The following is a 21,904-nucleotide window of genomic DNA, read 5'->3' as shown; positions in this document are numbered from 1 at the left end:
CCAGGATAATAAAGATGCACGCTTTTAATGGTGCGTGATCATTCACCCTATTGTCATCTTTTATTAATTTGGGTGTGTGTGTGTGGGGGGGGGGGGTCTTTAATAACCACAAACAATAAATCTAACATGGTGGGGTGGGCGAGGGACATTGGCTTATATAGCCTTAGATAATATTATACCAATGGGGGGGTGGGCTTGTCTTTGATAATCACAAACAATAAATCTAAAATAGCATGGGTTTTAATAACCACAAACTCAGATAATAGGAAATAAATAATATTTTATAGATAGATGTTTAAAAACCATGACATTGAACATACAAAATACAATATATACACCATAGTGAAGTAAATAATAAAGGGCAGAAAATATTTTAAACGATCATTAACAATAATACTGTCAATAATACATTAAGTCTCATGTTAGACAATACCAGTCTTATGGTAGACAACAACAAGAGCATCGCTAACGCAGCAATATACGTCCACATTCCTGTTTTGTTTGATATGGTCCAGTTTGCATTGAGGGTCTGTGAAATAAAACTGGGTTGTAGGACTGCTATCAGTATAACATTTCGTTCACATTAACAGAACACAATTTTTATTTTAAAACAATCGATGTCTTTATTCTAAAAGCATGACGTTTTTTTTTTGTTTTTTTTTGCTTGATTGATAACGATAAGAGAATACTTGTGGAAACGTCGTGCTTTTAGAATAAACTAGTGATTGTATCCCATAAAAACTGTGTTCTGTTAATTTGTTCCCTGATCGCTAAATGCCACTTAAAGAATAACTAGAAATGGGCGTGGCTCTGCCCCTGGGGGTCGGGCATGCACCAAAAACAATAGGGATCTTCCTTGGGGTATAAGGAATAAGTATACCAAGTTTGAAGAAAATCCAGTAAGAATTGCGCCCTGTAGGCGACACAAAGACACACGAAAAGAAAATGGGCGTGGCTCTGCCCCTGGGGGTTGGGCATGCACCCCAAACGATAGGGATGTTCCTTAGGGTACAAAGAATGTGTATGCAAAGTTTCAAGATTATTAGTTAAGAAATGTGGCCTGTAGACGACAAACAAACAAATACTAGAAATGGGCGTGGCTCTGCCCCGGGGGGTCGGGCATGCACCAAAAACAATAGGGATCTTCCTTGGGGTATAAGGAATAAGTATACCAAGTTTGAAGAAAATCCATGAAGAATTGCGCCCTGTAGGCGAACCACAGACACACACACACACACACACACACACACACACACACATACACACATACACACACACACACACACACAGACAGGGGCGACGGCATAATACGTTCACATTATGAATGTGGACGTATAAAAATTGATTAGTTAGACAACATGTCGGACAACAATATTGGTTTTCACATTAAAATTTTACATTAAAACCACGACGATTATCAGCAGTTTAGAAGTATTTCCAACAAAGTTCTATTTTGTTTGTTTATTTGAGCGTTCAACCTATTTCAACTTATGTTTAAGATGATAACTAAGGGCCTGTTTACATGGGAAGGGCTAAACCATTCATGACATCGATACATTTTCTTTGTTTGAATGTTAAGAGGATAACTAAGGGTCTGTTTACATTGGAAAGGTTAAATCACTTATGATATCATTCTATTTAAAAAAAGCTTGATTGATTATAGAGGAGTATTAATAATGAAGCAGTCTAGTCCTGGAAACCCGGGATCCCTGATTAAAAGGACCAGCTCGCATTTTGCATAAACATAGTGTGACGCGTGTGAAATGTTCATTTTAGGGCCTTCTTACATGGGGTGGGGGTGGGCGGTGGCTGAATGGTTAGCACGTGCGCGCTGTATCATAAGGCCTGTCATTGAGTCAACTGGCATGGTTTCGGACCCCTCGGTTGTACGTGACAAGGAATAGGGTCGCCTGTCCAACCTCGTGGGTTTTCTCCGGGTCCTCTGGTTTCCTCCCACTGGTAAAGACCCCTACGCGCAAGGGAATTACTGAAATAAAATTAAACCATATTTATGTTAGTCCCGAAATGACCTAGTTTGTGTCGAGTGGACGTTAAACCCCATTTCTCTCCCTCTCTTTCTTACACGGGCTGCTAGCCTTTTCATATAAACAAAAAAATGGGATGACCCTTCATCTTGATTTAATATAAACGGTTCAGTGTGCAGGCTGGGGTATCAGGACTGACCCACATATCAGGACTAGCGCATTCCATGTAACCAGGCCCTAACTCAGCTACAGTAGAAGATAAAATAGTGATGTTTTAAACAAGGTGATCATTAAATTTAAGTCCTATATTTACTTTCAAATACACAAATATCCTGGCGCTTTATTCATAAAGTCTTATAACATTCTAAGAAAGCTTCCGTTTCATTTGCTAAAAGCTAAAATTTTCGACCAGGATTTTAATTTTCAGCCTATCACAATGCTGAATTCTTAAAATCTTTTAATTTAAGTATTTGACAAAAAAGGCCAATTGTTAATATAAATATTAAAAAAAAGATGCTAAAATAAATCTTAAGGAACAGTCGTTCTCTGAATGTATGTTTATTTGCCCTTTTTTTTCCTTTCTTTGTTGTTTGTTTGTTTGATATTTCTTTATTATAAGCTTATATAATATGATATATATGCACTTACTAAATATTATTACTGGTGTAGTTGCTAGTTTTATAGAGTAGGAGGGACATGTTGAAAATTAGAACTCATGTACTAAATATGTTCCCTCAGAAAATAAAAGTCATTATTATTATTATTATAAACAGTACAATAAGGTTACTTTTATATTCTGAAAGTTAAATGAAAATTAGCTTAAAAATAAAAATAGGACTTTTAACAAAATGCAACCGATGACATTATGTCTATATATTGAAATATAATATAACAACATTCTTATGGCCCTTTAAATTAAAGAGCACTCACACACATAAATATAATATATGTCAAACAAATTAAAATAAAAGTAGAAATCAGACCAATCGAGCAATAAATATAGTTACACTGCAACTTATTAACTTTACCTACAATATGGCTCATTTGAGCACTGGTTAACTGTACCTACTAAAATTTGGATTTTATCTTAGTTAAAATTTCGTTAAATAGGCCCCAGGTTAACAACATGGCTTGTTTGACCACTGGTTAACTGTACCTACAATAAGGCTCTGTGAGCGAGTACTGGACATAAATTTATATCACTCTTATAATACTGGTGCAATGGGCCAAGAGTTATTAATTACAGTGCATGGAATGGAGGTTTTAAAAAGTCTTGTGTCAACCTTCAGTAAAATATATACAATAAAATATTCAGAAACAACTGTAAATATAACCAATATCCCCATCTGCTTATATCCATTCAAAAACTACAGCAATGATATCATCCAATATCGTCCAGTCTGTTTTACATGACAGCAATGATATCATCCAATATCCTCCAGTTTAAATCATCTTTAAACCATCTACAAGTGAGCTGGAAATTTAACACCCTCCAACACCGCTAATGAAGATGGGCATACGCCATGCAGTGTACTATGAGGGAACGTTTGCCCAGGCAGTGGCACTACGGCCTTCCTGTTACATCAAATTCCAATAGCCAAGGGTTTTTTACGTGCATGCCAATGTGTACACGGGACCTCGGTTTTTCATACAATCCGAACCATTAGACAGCTATCCATGTAAGGCCCTCTGTCTTAAACCATTTACAAGGGGAAACCACGCCAGAAAATCCCAATCAACTTTCTTGGCCAACACCCGCGACCGCCACTGTCCCATAAAATTGCTGCGTTATATTATAACAAAAGGATTTATAACCAAATTTTGGAGTTGAAACATGGCAACTAATGAATGGATATGTTCAAGATGTAGTAAATTATAAAAAACATGGCACATATATATATTTTAGCCTCTCCTATTTAAGTAGAAAAATCTCCAACTCAGGGCTTTTACTTCAAAATTCTGCCAGTTGGTCAAATTTTAGATATATTTTGCTTATCTTAAAGTATATGACAAGTTTAAACATCATCTCAAAGATTTCTTAAATATATACATTAAATATACATTATACAGAAGCTAAATCTGCCTATTTGGATCTTTCTTTCGGCCTGAAATGTTATCTAAATTACTAATTAGACATTAATTAACTTATCCAAACCATAATCAACTCTTGATGTTATCGCTAGCCAGTGATATTTACTGGATTTGAATTCGTTTTGTGATGGATTATTTAACATAAAAATGGAAAATCGAGACTTTGTTTATTATCATACCAATGGTAGTAATGATGATCAAGGCTAGCCTAAAATTGAATCTCTAATTGACAATAGTTTCATATTTATGGACAATATATGACCAGGCAAGTCTATGGTTATTCATAAGCATCACCATTCTTATATATTGAGATGGTGATCACCATACACATACATTGTTTATATATTGAGATGGTGATCACCATATATTGTTTATATATTGAGATGGTGATCACCATACATTGAGATGGTGATCACCATACATTGTTTATATACTGAGATGGTGATCACCATACATTGTTTATATATTGAGATGGTGATCACCATACATTGTTTATATATTGAGATGGTGATCATCATACATTGTTTATATACTGAGATGGTGATCACCAAACATTGTTTATATACTGAGGTGGTGATCACCATACATTGTTTATATACTGAGATGGTGATCACCATACATTGTTTATATATTAAGATGTTTTTTTTAATGAGTGATACATGTATATAAATAAAATCATCACAGAATAGCTTCTTGTCAGTTGGTGTTGCATACTGGCATGTCAGTTGGGGAGGTCAGACCGTTTGGGGAGGGAATCAGGCTGGGGAGGGGATCAGACTGGGTTGCGGAGTGGTTCAGACTTGGGTGGGGGATGGGATGGTCGTTTTTATATGGAAAATTCATCTATTGAAAATTCTGGGTTAAACATACATTATGCGAGAGCTAAATCTACCAATTGCAGGTCTCTTCTTTCGGCCTGAAATGTTATCTAAATAATTAATTAGACATAAATTAAATTATCCAGACTATAATCAACTCTTGATGCCATCGCTAGGCTGCGATATTTACTGGATTTGAATCAACAAATGGATAATCGGTTCAGAGTGGATCAATTTGACTGAAATTTAACAAATTCCCTTTACATTATCTAGTTTTTAACTAGGATGATGGAGACTGGTGTCCAACTCAACGTGTGAGAATTTAAGACCTCCTGAACCGAACGACCACCGCAAACCTGACTAGGGTGTCTTCCCCAAGCGGCCAATCTCCCCAACCGACTTGCAGATAGATTGACTGACGTTATTATGCTAAAAATAGACTCTCCCTGGTCTGTTGTTATGCTAAAAATAGACTCTTCCTGGTCTGTTGTTATGCTAAAAACAGACTCTCCCTAGTCTGTTGTCATGGTAATTGTAGCTGGTGCCCTCTACAGGTCATAATAAGCATCATACCATAATCTACCAGACTTCCGTAATGATCTAAAATAGAGAATTATACTTATATTTCAACAAGAATGTCATACAAGCAATAAATTAAATCCACTGATACTGATAATTATCCCGGGTCAACCATGTTCCGGAAGCAACTACTGCAAGTTTCACAACGTTGCTTGTTTACTTCACAATTCCCGAACTTATAGCTATGTTATCTACAGACACGTGAGCAGTAGCGTCCAATCAGAGGTTGTGACATCACGACCTCCATGGAAACCTTGACATTGAATGAACATTGAACTTTGCAACTCGATTATCACAGGTAGACATTTTAGCCTGAAAGGGCGAGACTTGGTATTCGCAACGATCGAGGAATCCGATAGGCTCACAAGTGTAGCACCATAGGCCTTCGGTCTGACGTGAAGAGCGGATGCGGAAACCGGTCGCCACATCTTACGTACGACCCATGCATCTTTTCTTACTACATATTTCTGTAGCCTTGTGATCGTCTAGAATTTGTCTCTAGCTGTCTTTACTTCTGCTTCACGTTGTGTATTTACTTCTTACAGTTTCTTAAGACGTTTGTCTTACCAGGAATAATAATGCATAGTTCGCTTCTACATTTTATATAGCATATAACTGAATACAGGTATACAAGCATAGCACAAATTACAATACTATATAGCTAAAACCACTTCTCCACCCTATCCAGCCTCTCGGCTGTCTAGGAACTCAGATGTACCCTCGATCTCCGGAATCTAATGCAAGTCTAACTTACAGGGTTCCCCGGTTTCTTTTAAAGGTAAATGAATATCATGCACAATAACGCGTGATCATGGCCCTGAACTTGTGAAATTAACAAAATGATTGGTTACTTTAAATCAAATGATGCAATTAGAATAATTCCACTCACGTGTAATTCTGGTGGTAAATAATTGATATATGTTTTCGATAAAGAGCTCTTTTTTATATGTCAACTGTCAATTACAGACTAAGTTGATTTAGTGCACACTATATATGTGAATATGTTTGAAATTACTAACTTGCCAAAGATATTAATTAATGAAATATAAAGCCATCTTATTTCAAGAGCAAAAATTCTAGCAATATTATTACATTCGTCCCTTCCTTTAAGACTTTTTGCTCGGTATTGGGTAAAAGATCCCTTGAATCCTTTACAATAACCATACCAACATCTGTAGAATTATATAACTATTCATAAAGGTAGCAGAAATCTAGAAAATCAACATATATCACCTCCCCCACTTGCAAGATTTATGCTAAATGAAAAGGTAGGAGACTCTTAAAACTTCTATGTGCTAAAAACTATAATTATTCATGCAACAGGCAAATATCAATGATACTATACTATATAACAAAACTGTGAAAACACAGACACACATAATCAAAAGTTGCATGCAAAAGTTCTCCAAAAAGTTCATCACTGTAATATTCTATGAAAATTCACTAAGCCTAAACACAGAAAACACAAATTGTCTTTTTTAAATCTTCAAGTGTCCTAATTTCAAAACACTATAACACATCACGTAATATTTATAAAGTTCAGGTTTCACTTTAAATTCTGTCTCAGGAAATGTCAATTTGGTAAACTGGTAAACCATTTCTTCTTCTTGGATGTGTATTGGTCTGTTTCAGCTACCATAGTATCAAGTTGAAACCTTTTTTTTTTCTTCTAAGTATGATTGGGTTGTACAATTTTATCCGTCAATCAAACATGTCATTGCCATCAGACCAAGAACTAACTATTACTATTTTTTTTTTAAAACTTTATGTTGCTATTAGTCTAACATTATTATTAATATATTATTTCGAAAACGTATTAGCAAATCTTACTGTAATGAAAATTAAACTTTATTTAAGTAATAATAAACTTTGATGTGAACTGAGTAATGGACAATTTTAGAATTACGTTTATGTTTTATAATTTCCGTTTCTGTTTTAGAATTCCTACACTGTTATTTTGTATTTCACCGTCAGTAATGTGACCTTTTTGACCTAATCATTTACAATTTTGTATTTCGTTTTTTTTTGGGTTTTTTTATAAACCTTCCTATCAGACTGACACTGACACAAGCTGCGCTCACACCTATGACAATACCAGACTTTAATTTATCTAGAATAGAACTGTCAATCAAATATGATCAGTATATGAATGACACTCCATTCCATCCTACAGTTTGATGCAAAACCCCATTTCATTTCATTTATCTACGACTATGTTAAGAGAAAATGGCTGTACGCTCCATTCAATCAGAACACAGTCCATATTTATATAATCATGACAATCAGAATATACACCTAGCTTTTAATCACACATATAATTTCATTCACTAACCACTGAAGCCACGCGACTTTTACACACGTCAAATTTAACACAGTGCTAGAACCTATTGTTTATAATAATCTGACCTAATGTCAAATTACACATTCTCATCATCTCATGTCGACAGCTTAAAGCAATTAGCAGTATATATTAAACGTTAATATTACGTTTCTAAAGCAAAAATTTAAAATACATAAAATTATATACGGACAAAATCTACCGTATACCTACACTTTTCTAAAAAGTGTCGCATTCTTAACTTTAACCTCCTATAAAACTCGTATTAATGACTTTGTGATAATCTCACAATTTAACGAGCCTTTAATTTTAGTTTTTTCCCAGGAAAACTATAACCAACATCCCTAGATTAACCATATGGGATTTTTAACATAACCTAACTTTTTAATCAAAAGTTAAATTACAACAATTCTAAGGCCTGGACTAAGGGCCTCAAAATTATATAGTATACGAAACAACAAAAAACACAAATTAACGAATCACAGTAGAAAGTACGGCCAACTAGGAAACTAGAGTTAATCACTCACAACTTCATCCTTAGATCTGCCGTCTTCCCACTGCGATCCGGAGACAACATTAGTTCCTTACTTTATTCCCTATTCCGTTTCCTTATTATTATTATTCCTTAGTTATATCAAAACATTTTTCTTAAAACCTACTTCCTAAACTTTCTCTTTAACTTTAATTTTACTACAAATTTACTACAGGTCATCAATATACACACCTAACCAGTGATATTATATTGTTTAATACACCTATCAATCAAAACTTATGAATGACTATAATGTATTTCCTACAGTTAAATTTTAAATATTTAGATTCTAATCAGATTTTAACTTTAAATTAATATTATTTGGTCTTTAAACAAATTTAACACATTTAATTTACCAAACAAAATGTATTTACCCAATTTTTCGAATATCTCCACCAGATTTTTTTCCACCAGACTTTTTCTGTTGCTGGATTGTACAGGTTTTCTTCGTAACGTCTTCAAATATGTATTCCTCTTCTAAAGTGACTTCTTACCCTAGAGGTCGATACTTCAGCATGGCACCAAATGGAATATGTAGCACCATAGGCCTTCGGTCTGACGTGGAGAGCGGACGCGGAAACCGGTCGCCACATCTTACGTACGACCCATGCATCTTTTCTTACTACATATTTCTGTAGCCTTGTGATCGTCTAGAATTTGTCTCTAGCTGTCTTTACTTCTGCTTCACGTTGTGTATTTACTTCTTACAGTTTCTTAAGACGTTTGTCTTACCAGGAATAATAATGCATAGTTCGCTTCTACATTTTATATAGCATATAACTGAATACAGGTATACAAGCATAGCACAAATTACAATACTATATAGCTAAAACCACTTCTCCACCCTATCCAGCCTCTCGGCTGTCTAGGAACTCAGATGTACCCTCGATCTCCGGAATCTAATGCAAGTCTAACTTACAGGGTTCCCCGGTTTCTTTTAAAGGTAAATGAATATCATGCACAATAACGCGTGATCATGGCCCTGAACTTGTGTAATTAACAAAATGATTGGTTACTTTAAATCAAATGATGCAATTAGAATAATTCCACTTTCGATAAAGAGCTCTTTTTTATATGTCAACTGTCAATTACAGACTAAGTTGATTTAGTGCACACTATATATGTGAATATGTTTGAAATTACTAACTTGCCAAAGATATTAATTAATGAAATATAAAGCCATCTTATTTCAAGAGCAAAAATTCTAGCAATATTATTACACAAGTTGGGCTTGTACCCAACAAAAATTAGTGCCGAAATATGCAGTGTATTACGTGAAGGCCTTGATAAGATGTATGCAGTTAAAGCGAGATCAAGCCTTCTATTGAAGATGGGGTCAACCGGAATGGTCAATATACACTACAGCTCGTGTATGGTGAAGTTGTGCTGTTTAACTTGGTGTCTTTGTATTTAATGTTTAGTATCAAACCATAGTTGGCGAATTGTTTAAATTCGCTGAGTCATTGAAAAATATTGGGTTCCTACTGTTGTGTAGTTTAAAAAGGACCATCGAGATCAGGTACTGAATGTAGGGTTTACTTTCACTAGCAGTGTTGATTAATTAACAGACTAATTAATTACCATACAGAGAGAGAAAGAGAAATGGGGTTTAACGTCCACTCAACACAAACTAGGTCATTTCGTGACTAACATATGGTTTAATTTTATTTCAATAATTTGCTTACGCGTAGGGGTCTTTAGCAGTGGGAGGAAACCGGAGAAAACCCACGAGGTTGGACAGGTGACCCTACTCCTTGTCACGTACAACCGGGGATTCAAAACCCCGCCAGTTGACTCAATGACAGGCGTTATGATACAGCGCGCACATGCTAACCATTCGGCCATCCACCCCCCTCCCCCCCAAATTACATACAGAAACTGCTGCTAAAACAGCTCAACTATATGATACGTAAATTAGAACTAACCTGGTAACATCAGCGAATGAAGTAAACAACGACTTATCCAGGTAAGTTATACCATGTTTCTTAGCTAAAGATTTAACTAATGGTTGAACCTTTTCATAGTTATGTCGAGGCATCGTGGGAAATAAACTGAAAAATAATTATATATCATTCTTAATACACGCTTCAACAAAAGATGGAGGAGGGGGATTTTTTTTTTTTTCAATAGTTTCCTTGCGCTAAGGGTATGGAAGAATAACATTGCCATTATTATTTCAATGTTCACGGTCCAAAATGCATATGTAGCAGTTCAAAATACTTTTACTTTTACAATTTGCATTTTCCAGTGCTCCACAACACCAACATCGCGGTGTTAAAATACAAAATACAGTATAATAGTTATTTGCACATTACACTTCTCCAGGCCCCGAGTTCAAAAAGCATTCTCAAACTTAAGTTAAGAATAAACTCAACTTTTAATCACTGTTTATGAGAAATATCTTTGATCTAGAAACACAAAACTTTGTACATAGTTTCTAATTGTTGTATTTGATACATTAAAACAACAAAAGTTTTAAAAAGGGCTATATTTTAGTTAAAAAAAGGCAAACAATTTTGAGTAAATTCTTAACTCAAGTCTGAGAATGCTTTGTTAACTCGGGGCCTGTTTGCATAATAGGACATATATCTAACATGGAAGCGACTAGAACCTCATTTTCATACGGAAAAAAAAGTGCGGACTATGACGGGAATTAATGAAATATGCAATCAAGCTAGAAGGTCATGGTCAAAAGAAGGGGGTGGTACTCTAAACTCTGTAATGGAGGCAGACCACCATTAATTTCCCCATTGACTTCAATGTGTTTTTTTGTCTCTTTGCCCAGCGCCACTTTTCCCCAAACGCTTTTCACTACAGACAGAGAAACAAAAATGGTCATGTCTTTGCACCACAATTTGTATTATGAGGTTGGTCACCAAAATTTGGAGATACACAAACTTGAAGTAGCATGCTAAACACGTAACTATTCGCGGTACATATCACCATAACCAACCTGACAACCCTGTTGTCCTTCTGCCTCAAAATCATGAATATTTACGAAAACCTGACAGGAAATTAACTGATGCAGTGTGCTATGAGGAAAATTTTGCCGGAACAGTGGCACTACGAACGACTCTTATATCCAATTCCAACTATCAACTATTTTTTTTACGTGCACGCCAATGTGTACAAGGGACCTCAGTTCTTTGTCCCCTTTTTGTCAGCGGGGGGGACAACACTGGAAAATACCAATGAACTTTCTAGGCCAACAATGAAATCGCACCCAAGACCGCCAATGTTCCTGAAGCAACGACTGCGAGTTTCAAAACATCTGGCCGTTGCTTGTTTACTTCACAGTTCTCAAACTTATAACTATGTTATCTACAGACACGTGAGCAGTAGCGTCCAATCAGAGGTTGTGACAGGGTATTACGTGAAGGCCTTGATAAGATGTACATAGTTAAAGTGAGATCAAGCCTTCTATGGAAGATAGAGACCACCAGGCTAACAAAACACTGTCTTACTCTCTGAGCCACTGCTGTAATAATTTTATAGAACGAATGAAGACATGAGACTTACTGATGTTCTATCTGGAAGTTGAGATGTCCCGTGAACCAATTATTAAATAATCCAGCTTCAACATTGGATGTTGATGCTAGCTGCATGTTAAACCAATCTTTATTCTGGTCTCGATCTATCTCATTGGGTATATGACTCATTTGTGTTACCCAAACAAACCAATGACTCTCTAAAAACCTGAAAATATCCACAAACACTCAGTTACACCATTTGTTCAACCATTATTTTCATCTCGTATGTAAACGACCTATCATGATCGCCTGCCTACCCATGACTTTCGCACATCTTGAAATTTGTAGATACAATTTTGGGTATATTTTGGAATAATGACAAAATTATTAAATATTTGGGAAATTTTGGAATATTGGGAAATTTTGGAATATTGAGGAAATTTTGAAATATTGAAAATATTGCGGAAATTTGGGAATAATGGGAACATTCACTTTCCTATTTTATTTCTATATAGAAATGAAATGTAATAAAATGGGCTTCAACGTTCTACTGTTCTGTTCCAACTGGTCTAATGAAGACGTTTTTTTATATAGAGCATCTATATAATGCTCAATATTGAATAACGTCCATGTATTGATATAATGAACCCATCAATTATTCTCAATTATAAGCACAGTTTCTCTATCACTCCCCAAATCAAATTAATTATTTTTGCTTAGCCTAAGCAGAAATTGATGATCATTGATATAATGATATTATACACCAAGTTGATTAGAATCAATGTTATCATGTTCTGATAATAAGTGCAGGAGGACCACACTACACCCAAAACAATACGGACAAGACAAACCTGTGGGCAAGACAATGAAATGAAATGAAATGGGGTTTAACGTCCTACTGTTCTGCTCCTATACTGGGCTAATGAAGACGGGTATACGCCATACAGTATGCCATGAGGGAAATTTTGCCCGGGCAGCGGCACTATCGCCTACTCTTATATCGAATTCCAACTGCCAAGGGGTCTTTTATGTGCATTCCAATGTATACACGGGACCTCAGTTTTTCGTTTCATCTGAAGGACTAGACAGCTATCCTTGTCAGACCCTCCGTTCTGCACCACTGACAAGGGGTAACCACGTTGGAAAATCAGGATGAACTTTCTCGGCCAATGCAGGGATCGAACACGCGACCTCCAGGCTAGCGAGCCAGCGTCTTGCCCACTTAACCACTGGACAAGACAAACTACATCGACATTGCAAAAAATAAACAATATCAAATCAAAAGTATGGATCCTTGAGCCAGACGTAAGTAAGTGTGCACTGCTCTGTACAGCCTAGGGCCTGTAAATGCATTGAAATATCAAATTACCTACGCAGCTGAAACTGCTCATCAGTCAAGACATTCACCTACATCTACATCAAGTTTAAACAATCTACCTCAATTAGAAGAAGAGTTTTCAGGTTTCACTTCGGTACTAACATATGGTTCAATTTTATTTCAATAATTTACTTGCGCGTAGGGGTCTTTAGCAGTGGGAGGAAAATGGAGGACCCGGAGAAAACCCACGAGGTTAGACATGTGACCCTACTCCTTGTCACGTACAATCGGGGAATCGAAACCACATTAGTTGACTCAATGACAGACCTTATGATACAAAACACACGTGCTAACCATTCGGCCATCCAACCCCCCTATAAGGTATGAAGTGCATATGGAGGACTAACTCATTTTCCAAGTCCCATACATTATTTAAAATGTGAAGGACAAGAAACAAATTGTAACTTAATTACCTGGCAAACATATAGTAACCAAAGGTGAGCCATCCCCCAAGCAACCAGGTAAACATTAAATGTATTCGATAAAAAAATACCATTGTCCATAACAAATCCTAAAATATGCAAAAATAAAACTATGCATTAATTCAGTATTATCATTACCAGGATAGAACTTCTTTCATCCCAATTTATCCGTTTTTTATTCATAGTTAAAGTCCAAAGATGGACATTTTTATAAAATTCAACAGGACTTTTAGATTTTTACAATTGGCAAAATGTAGCAGATTCAAACATCTTTGTGCTAGTTAAATGAAATTGGGTTTTTTTTCTGCACTAAAGACATACAGTGTGCTATGGGTGTTTTTTTATGTCCACACCAATGTGTACATGGGCCCTTGATTTTTTTTCTTCCATAGGAACAACTAGACATTATCATTGCCACCGACAAGTTGAAACAGCGAAAGAAAATCTTGTGGAACTTTCTCGGCAAACATCAGGAACAAAACCGAGACCACCTGGTTAGCGAGCCAGTGACTTACTTACTGAGCCACTGTGGCTACAATGTTTTTGTTTTTCAGTTGGATAATAAATCAACTTGATTTAGAAATCAAACGTACCAGAAGAAAATGGACATTTTATAAAACACCTGAGACGACAGATTGTTGATAGATTTTACATCTCGTTTAATGTAGCTCACATTATCCCTAATGCTAGATTCTCACTATCACGATTCGTGCTACGATTGATTGATATCATGGTTTTAATCTTGGAGTAATCGCAGTGATCCTACCAGGTCTCATCTTATATTGAGGCCGGTCGTATCGAATCGTGGAGTAATTGCAGTGATCCTACCAGGTTTTATCATATATTGAGGCCAGTTGTAGCAATCGTGTTGATCGTATCGATTCATATCCGAACGTATCTGCACAAAGCAGATCTTGGACAATCGTGTCATAACACACAGGAGATGGCAGATGCTTGATATATCTTTCATCTCATCTCATGTACCTCACACTATCTCTAAGTAAAATAAATGAAATAGGGTTTAACGTCCTTCTTGAGGGTAAAATAAAAAATTTCTACTTACCCACCAATCACGACGTTTGATTACAAAATATAAATTTTCAAAATGGAAGTACAGAGGTAGCAGTAGCGGAGGTCCGACTGAAAATATAAATACGATTACAAACAAGACGAATAGGCCATGAATATCCTTGTATACCAAAAATTAAATCAAATCAATTCTACAATGATTAAATCTGTGAAATATCTCAACCTATTAGTTGATGCGTGGTTAAAATTTTCATAAAGATATCTTGAACAGTGTAAGACAGTGAGTGGTTCTCCACCTTTATCTGCCAACAACACACCTTGTAACTAGGGAATATCTCGCAGCACACTGATTGGCAATCACTGCCAACAACACACCTTGTAACTAGCCCTTAACCGGCCGACGTCATTTTGACGTTATGACGTCAAGTGGTCAGGCTAAATAAAGGCTGACGTGAAATATTTTGTATGCCTATTTCAATCGACTACTGCCTAATAATTATAAGTGATAGACTCTTGACACCAATAAAAAAGTTGCTGGGGCTAAGTTGATCTATAATTTGCAAATCATTCTAAATCCTTTTCATCAGAAAATATCGTCTTCAGAATCGGTGTCATCGATATAATCCGATTCGGAATAATTCATAAGTATTTCAACCACTTCGAGCGTCTTTAACGTTCCCGATACCGTTAAATTACGTTTTTCGTCAAAAAATGTTGAACAAAGACATGTTTTTCTCAATGCTCTAGACAAGACAAGTTCCTGTCTGACACGCATGCATGCCCATATCAATTAAATACGAAACTAAATACTCAAATGCGGCTTATAAAAAAGGTTCTTGCTGTGGTCGACTTTAGTTGACAATGACCGGTTAAGGGTTAAGGAAGATCTCGCAGCACACTGGCTGACAATCACTGCCAACAGCACACCTTGTAACTAGGGAATATCTCGCAGCACACTGGTTGACAATCACTGGTGTAAGAAATATGCTACGGAAACACAATTGTGATGGAAGGATGAAAGACAGATCTGAACAAATTTTAAACGTAAAAGTGGGGAATCGAAACCATGCCACTTGACTCAATGACAGAACTCATCTACACGCATTAACCATTCAGCCACCCAAACCCCCTATACAGTTGTCAGGCCCTCCATCAAGAAATCCTTAGGAACTTTCTCTGATCTCCCCGGGAGCAAGGCATCCTGGCTAACATAGCCTCTATTAACCAGCTGACTATCATAGCCTCTATTAACCAGCTGACTGTAGTTACTTACTAAGAAAGAAATACTGATGCTGTAATTGATACGGCATGTTGCCACGCTTTTTCTTTCCCCATTCTACTGGCATCTTGTCCCCCATTAAAAATAGATACGCCATCTGTACGTCAGGATCTTTCTTAATAATGTTGGGTTTCGCATGATGTTGAAAATGACGGAAATTCCACCAATGAGATGATGCTCCCTAAAAAGAGAAAAAAATCAAATTAAATTCCATCTTAACAACTATAGGTGCCAACATATATTACGTGCATCAAGAGCTAAAGAGTAAACAAGACTTATGTTACATTTTGTTTTGTTATAGATATGTGTACAGTGCACTCTGTCACATCCGACATCGTACGGGATCGTTACAATATGTCGGATTACGCAGAGTGTCGGAATACCCAGTTTTCTCAAAACCGGAAGTATTGTAACTTCGAAAACCGGAAGTATTATTATAATGTAGCTTCGAAAATAAAACTTCGTATCACCAGAATGTTATTCCCTTTAAAAATGTGTACTTCGGGCGACAACGCATGCGGCAGAAACCTGTCTGTCACGTTTAATTACGTCACAATTCTACTCACACCACCTCCGTCGTAGGGACTGACAGAACTGTGACAGGACTGAATTCCGCGTCACTCGATTGCAATTCTGTCAATTTGGGACGTTCCGGATTGTGAATTGAATCGAGCATCGTCACACGGTTCGAAGAGATTCGTAGAGTGAATAAACTTATAGGTTATTCAGGTTCATTCGGCATGCAACAACGAATGTTTCCAACGGGTGCTAGGAATATTTGTGGATATTCTTGAGTATTTGTCACAACTGTTGTACAAGGGATTAAAATTATCAAAGTAATCAACAAAGACCCACGGTAGCGAGTTTTAATCTCACAGATAATTGATTGGTGATTGCTTGTTAATCTTTTGTGGCTTAACACCCATCCAGTTTTAATCTCACGGATAATTGATCGGTAAGTGTTTGCTTCACACCCACCGATTGAAGGCCGGATTATACGGTGTCGATTCAATGGAAATCGTATGACTGGACGGCTGATTGATGCCGTAATCCGGAACGTACAGAGGTCGAATTACCCAGAGATTTTTTGGCTGAAGTAATAAGGAAATAAATCGGGACATGAAAATGGTGTCGGATGTAACAGAGTGCCGGAGTGATCAGAGGTCGGATGTGACAGGGTGCACTGTATTTAGACATTATGATGTGTTGCATGTGAAGACAAATAAAGAGTTATTACCCTTGATGTGTTTCATTTACAGGCATCACATGTTGCTTTTGATGCCATTTTGTTTTTGATGCCATGGTAAAAAAAAATAAAAGTACAAAACAGAGAGAGAGAAAAGGACATGGAATTTAACGTCTATTCGACGCAGACTAGGTCATTTCAGGACTAACATTATAGTTATCACAAAACTTTGCTTTGGTAGTGGGAGGAAACCGGAGTCAACTTGCATGGTTTTGATTCCCTGGTTGTAAGAGACAAGGAGTAGGGTTGCCTGTCCAACCTTGCGGGTTTTCTCCAGGTCCTCCCACGACTAAAGACCCCTATGTGCAAGCAAATTAATGAACTAAAATTGAACCATAGATCAAAACATAGATAAGGGGAGATAATTCAAGTCACTTGCCTTCATGATACCAATTGTAAAATGATGAAACCAGTGGTTTACTTTACGGCTCTTAAATACTGACAGATGACCATAATCATGTTGTGTCCAACCCCACTGTGCCTAGAAATAAATCAAACAATTATACATCTATTAACCAGATTCTTCACTCAGCCAGGGTATATTAACACTCCCAACAATTCAATCACAGTTTCCACTACAGTACTGGTTTTCTAACTAGTATCTCCTGGGTTCGATACATGGTTTTCCATCCAATTGACTATATGTTGTTCCTTGCAAGGCCCTGCACAAATGCCCATTGGGAACCACTGCTGAAAATCCTAATGAACCAACATCTCACTCACTGAGCCACCGTAACTCTGAATTGATATGATGATCCACAAAACCAAGCGGTTGCCATGCAAGATACGCCCACATACGCGATTTTTCATACAAGGGCCATAATTCCGGATGTTACAATCCGATATGCGTGAATATTGAAAGAAACCAAGATCTTTGGGTTATGTATTTCAAGTTTCATCAGAATCGCATCAAAATTCTGGCCTCTAGAGGGTCCACAACATTGATATACCATATATTTACACTAATTGTGTACGAGGGGCAGCCATCTTGTCCGGCAGTTTTGGTCCGATTTGTACGAAATTCGGGCTCAACCATCATAAGGGTGTAACAGTGATATATTCATACGTTTTTTTTTAAATCGAATAAAAATTGTAAGCTCTAGAGGGATCACAAGCTAAAAACGCGACTTTTCGTACAAAGAAGGGCCATAATTCAGGAAGTTACGATACGATATGCACGAATATTGAAAGGAACCAAGATCTTTGGGTTATAAATATGTATTTCAAGTTTCATCAAAATCAGATCAAAATTGTGGGTCCACAACCTTGATAAACCATATATTTACACTATTTGCGTACAAGGGCGGTCATTTTGTCTGGCAATTTTTGTCCGATTTTCAGGAAATGCAAACTCAACCACCTTTACGGTGTAACGGTGATATATTACAGTGTAATGGTGATATATTACGGTGTAATGGTGATATATTACGGTGTAACGGTGATATATTACGGTGTAATGGTGTGATATATTACGGTGTAATGGTGATATATTACGGTGTAACGGTGATATATTACGGTGTAATGGTGATATATTACGGTGTAATGGTGATATATTACGGTGTAATGGTGATATATTACGGTGTAACGGTGATATATTACGGTGTAACGGTTATATATTACGGTGTAATGGTGATATATTACGGTGTAATGGTGATATATTACGATGTAACGGTGATATATTACGGTGTAATGGCTATATATTACGGTGTAACGGTGATATATCACGGTGTAATGGTGATATATTACGGTGTAACGGTGATATATTACGGTGTAACGGTGATATATTACGGTGTAACGGTGATATATTTGAACGTTTTTTTTGAATAGGATAATAATTGTGACCTCTAGAGGGACCACAAGCCAAAAACATGATTTTTTGTACAATCAGGGGCCATAATTCAGGAAGTTACAATCCGATATACGCGAATATCAGAAGGAACCAAGATCCTTGGGTTATAAACATGCATTTCAAGTTTCATCAAAATCAGATGAAAATTGTGACCTCTAGAGTGTACACAAGCTAAAAACGTGATTTTTCGTACAATCAGGGGCCATAATCCACGAAGTTATGGTCCGATACATGCCAATATCGAAAGGAACTGAGATCTTTGGGAGATAGACCTATATTTCAAGTTTCGTCAAAATCAGATAAAAATTGGGACCTGTAGAGTATCCACAAACAAATTGTGGACAGACGGACATACGGACGGACTGACATACATGTACAGACGTCCGGACAGGGGCGACGACAATATACGTCCACATGAAAATGTGGGCGTATAAAAAACGATATTTTAGTAAAATTTACCTGAGCCGTGGCCATGAATGCACCAGATAGTAGAAACGTTTTCCAGTTAACTCCGTAATACCAGAATACCCAGACCGATAAAATCTCAAATGAAAAAATACTGATGAATTGAGCAATATAAAACCAGGGATTAACACGGAACATTCCCATAGATTCTATTTTCTCTCGTAGTTCACGATAATCTTTATCTAATTCTGTCTGTAAAATAAAATCACGAGAGTTAGAATTATAATTTTGTTAGAATAAATAGATACATTAGTTAAGAGTTTTATGAAGAGTTGGTCATTCTTGCTATAATAATTCGAAAATAAATTTAAAAAAAAAAAAAAATATTGAAAATTTCAGCCAAATTACTTTATTCTGAGCCAAATTATCACTGTTTATTGTTTTGACAAGATGTGTGCATAGTGGTAAACAGTGCACTGGTATATTCTAGTTAAAATCGCGAGTATCCGGTGCCATCGAGAGTTGATTATGGTCTTGTTTTGTTAATAAATGTCTAATTAATAGTTTAAATAACATTTCAGGCCTAAAGAAAGACCTGCAATAGGCAGATTTACCTCTTGCATAATGTATGTTTAATAGATTTTTTTTGGTATTGTAATCTCTATTCGTATATTTTGAGGTTCTGATTCCATTTCTCAATGAAAACATAAAATATGTCTGGTGAGGTTATAGAGAGAAAGAGAGATGGGTTTAACGTCAGCGCGACATAAAGGGTCTTCAGCAGTGGGAGGAAACCGGAGGACTTGGAGAAAACCCACGAGGCTGGACAGGTGACCCTACTCCTTGTCACGTACAACCCAGGAATCAAAACCACGCCAGCTGACTCGACCATCCAACCCCTCTCCCCTAGACTAATGAAGAAAGGGACTTCATTCATAAGACAAATTTAAAGATATGACTAGTGTTTGGTTCGAATTAAGGGGGTTTGGGTGGTGAAACTTACCTCTATGGGATTTTTAACTTCTCCAATCAGCAGTGGTGTAAGATATTTTGAAACAAGTTTTTTATCATCGTGAAACGCTACCCAAGCATCCTGTAATATACATGTAAGCATATCTTTAAGATGTTTATAAAAATTCAAGGAAACTTGGTGTGGAAAAATTAACGGCCACATCTACATACATATGGAAAGGAAATATTTTAGACTGTCTGTGTCCATCTTTTGTTCATTCATGTACTGTTTATAATTGGATCAAATTCAAATTATTAACTTCTGAGTTATAATCAATCGTAAACCTGGATGTCCTGTTGGTGTATGCTCTTTCTCACTAGTCCTGTTGGTGTATGCTCTTTCTCACTAGCCCAGTCGGTGCAGAAAACGCATTATGATACACAAATACACAATCCATGTACCAATGGTAAAATGTTTATTTTGTCTTAAATATTGGATATCAGACGCCTATCTTTTCCCGGTAAGATAACAACCAATTTTGATAAACCAGGGGTAAATTTATCTCTGGGAAAACTTGCTGGCCATTAATCAGCGTAAATTCACTTTGACGTCACAGCATACGGTGTGACTGCGCATTGGACATTGTGTAACACAGAATGGTGTCTTTTACTCATTTTAATCCAACTTTACACCAAATGGGAAATATTTTTTTATCCAGATATATGTACATCCAACATATTTATTTGTTTTTCTAATAATCTAAAAAAGATAGTATTGAGAGCTAATTAACATGCCTTGATGTCATCCCTTTTGTCAGCGATTTTAACAGTTAAAGCGAAGTGCAAGTGCTTATCAATTGGCTTTCATGTAATGTCATTGTATAAATAATGTCATTGTATAAACAATGTATTAATATGTGTTAATCACAAGATCAGATTAACTAACAACATTCATTATAAAATAACTGGAGTGGATATAGATCTACCACATTTCGTCCTGTGTAGGCTATAGGCTAATATCAGAGTATGACATTCTATACTTCACACTTGGTCTTCAATAAATCATATCCCATTATTACTGTATAAGATAGTAGAAATTATACAAACAAATTAATAATGTAAAATAGGGCCCCTATTCTATTTGTGCAAATATGTGAATTGTGATATTTAATTAAATAATTTCCTAAAATTAGTAGAAATTTCAATTATTACCGTAGCGTCCTGTCCTGAAAAATGACTGATAATTTTGGCACCTCCTGGATGACGTTTCGCCCATTCTGTAATGTCATAAACTTTACCATCTATCTGAAGCCATTTATCATCTGGTTTATTGTGATTTCTTATTTCATCTTCCGTAAAAACACCGTAATTTTTAGTTGAAACATGAGCAGGTTGATGTCCCCCTTTCCCCATCTTTCCGGTATTTCTCACATCATCCAGACATGGAAACGATAATTGAGTGTTAATAGGTACAATGCGTCTGGACAAGCGGTGCCACATTTCCGGTTTAAGGTGAAGGTCGTGTTATAAAA

The 21,904-nt window shown here is 36.4% G+C and overlaps 1 protein-coding gene across 1 annotated transcript; it reads right to left on the bottom strand.

Moving 5' to 3' along the window:
• Positions 1–263: 263 nt before the first annotated feature.
• On the bottom strand, positions 264–21,804 carry LOC126831574 (acyl-CoA Delta-4 desaturase). Its single transcript, XM_050562146.2, has 10 exons — positions 21,585–21,804; positions 20,425–20,514; positions 19,476–19,673; positions 17,543–17,648; positions 15,916–16,098; positions 14,677–14,753; positions 13,605–13,702; positions 11,863–12,039; positions 10,269–10,394; positions 264–5,494 (listed from the first exon to the last, which is right to left on the bottom strand). Exons 1-10 carry the CDS (start codon positions 21,783–21,785, stop codon positions 5,443–5,445), a joined length of 1,308 nt encoding a protein of 435 aa, XP_050418103.1. The 5' UTR covers positions 21,786–21,804; the 3' UTR covers positions 264–5,442.
• Between the last annotated feature and the right edge of the window lie 100 nt (positions 21,805–21,904).

This window comes from Patella vulgata, chromosome 9, assembly GCF_932274485.2.
Source record: "Patella vulgata chromosome 9, xgPatVulg1.2, whole genome shotgun sequence".
In the NCBI taxonomy this organism is placed as follows: domain Eukaryota; kingdom Metazoa; phylum Mollusca; class Gastropoda; family Patellidae; genus Patella; species Patella vulgata.
The sequence above is the reverse complement of the archived record's forward strand: the minus strand, read 5'-3'. Positions and strand labels throughout refer to the sequence as shown.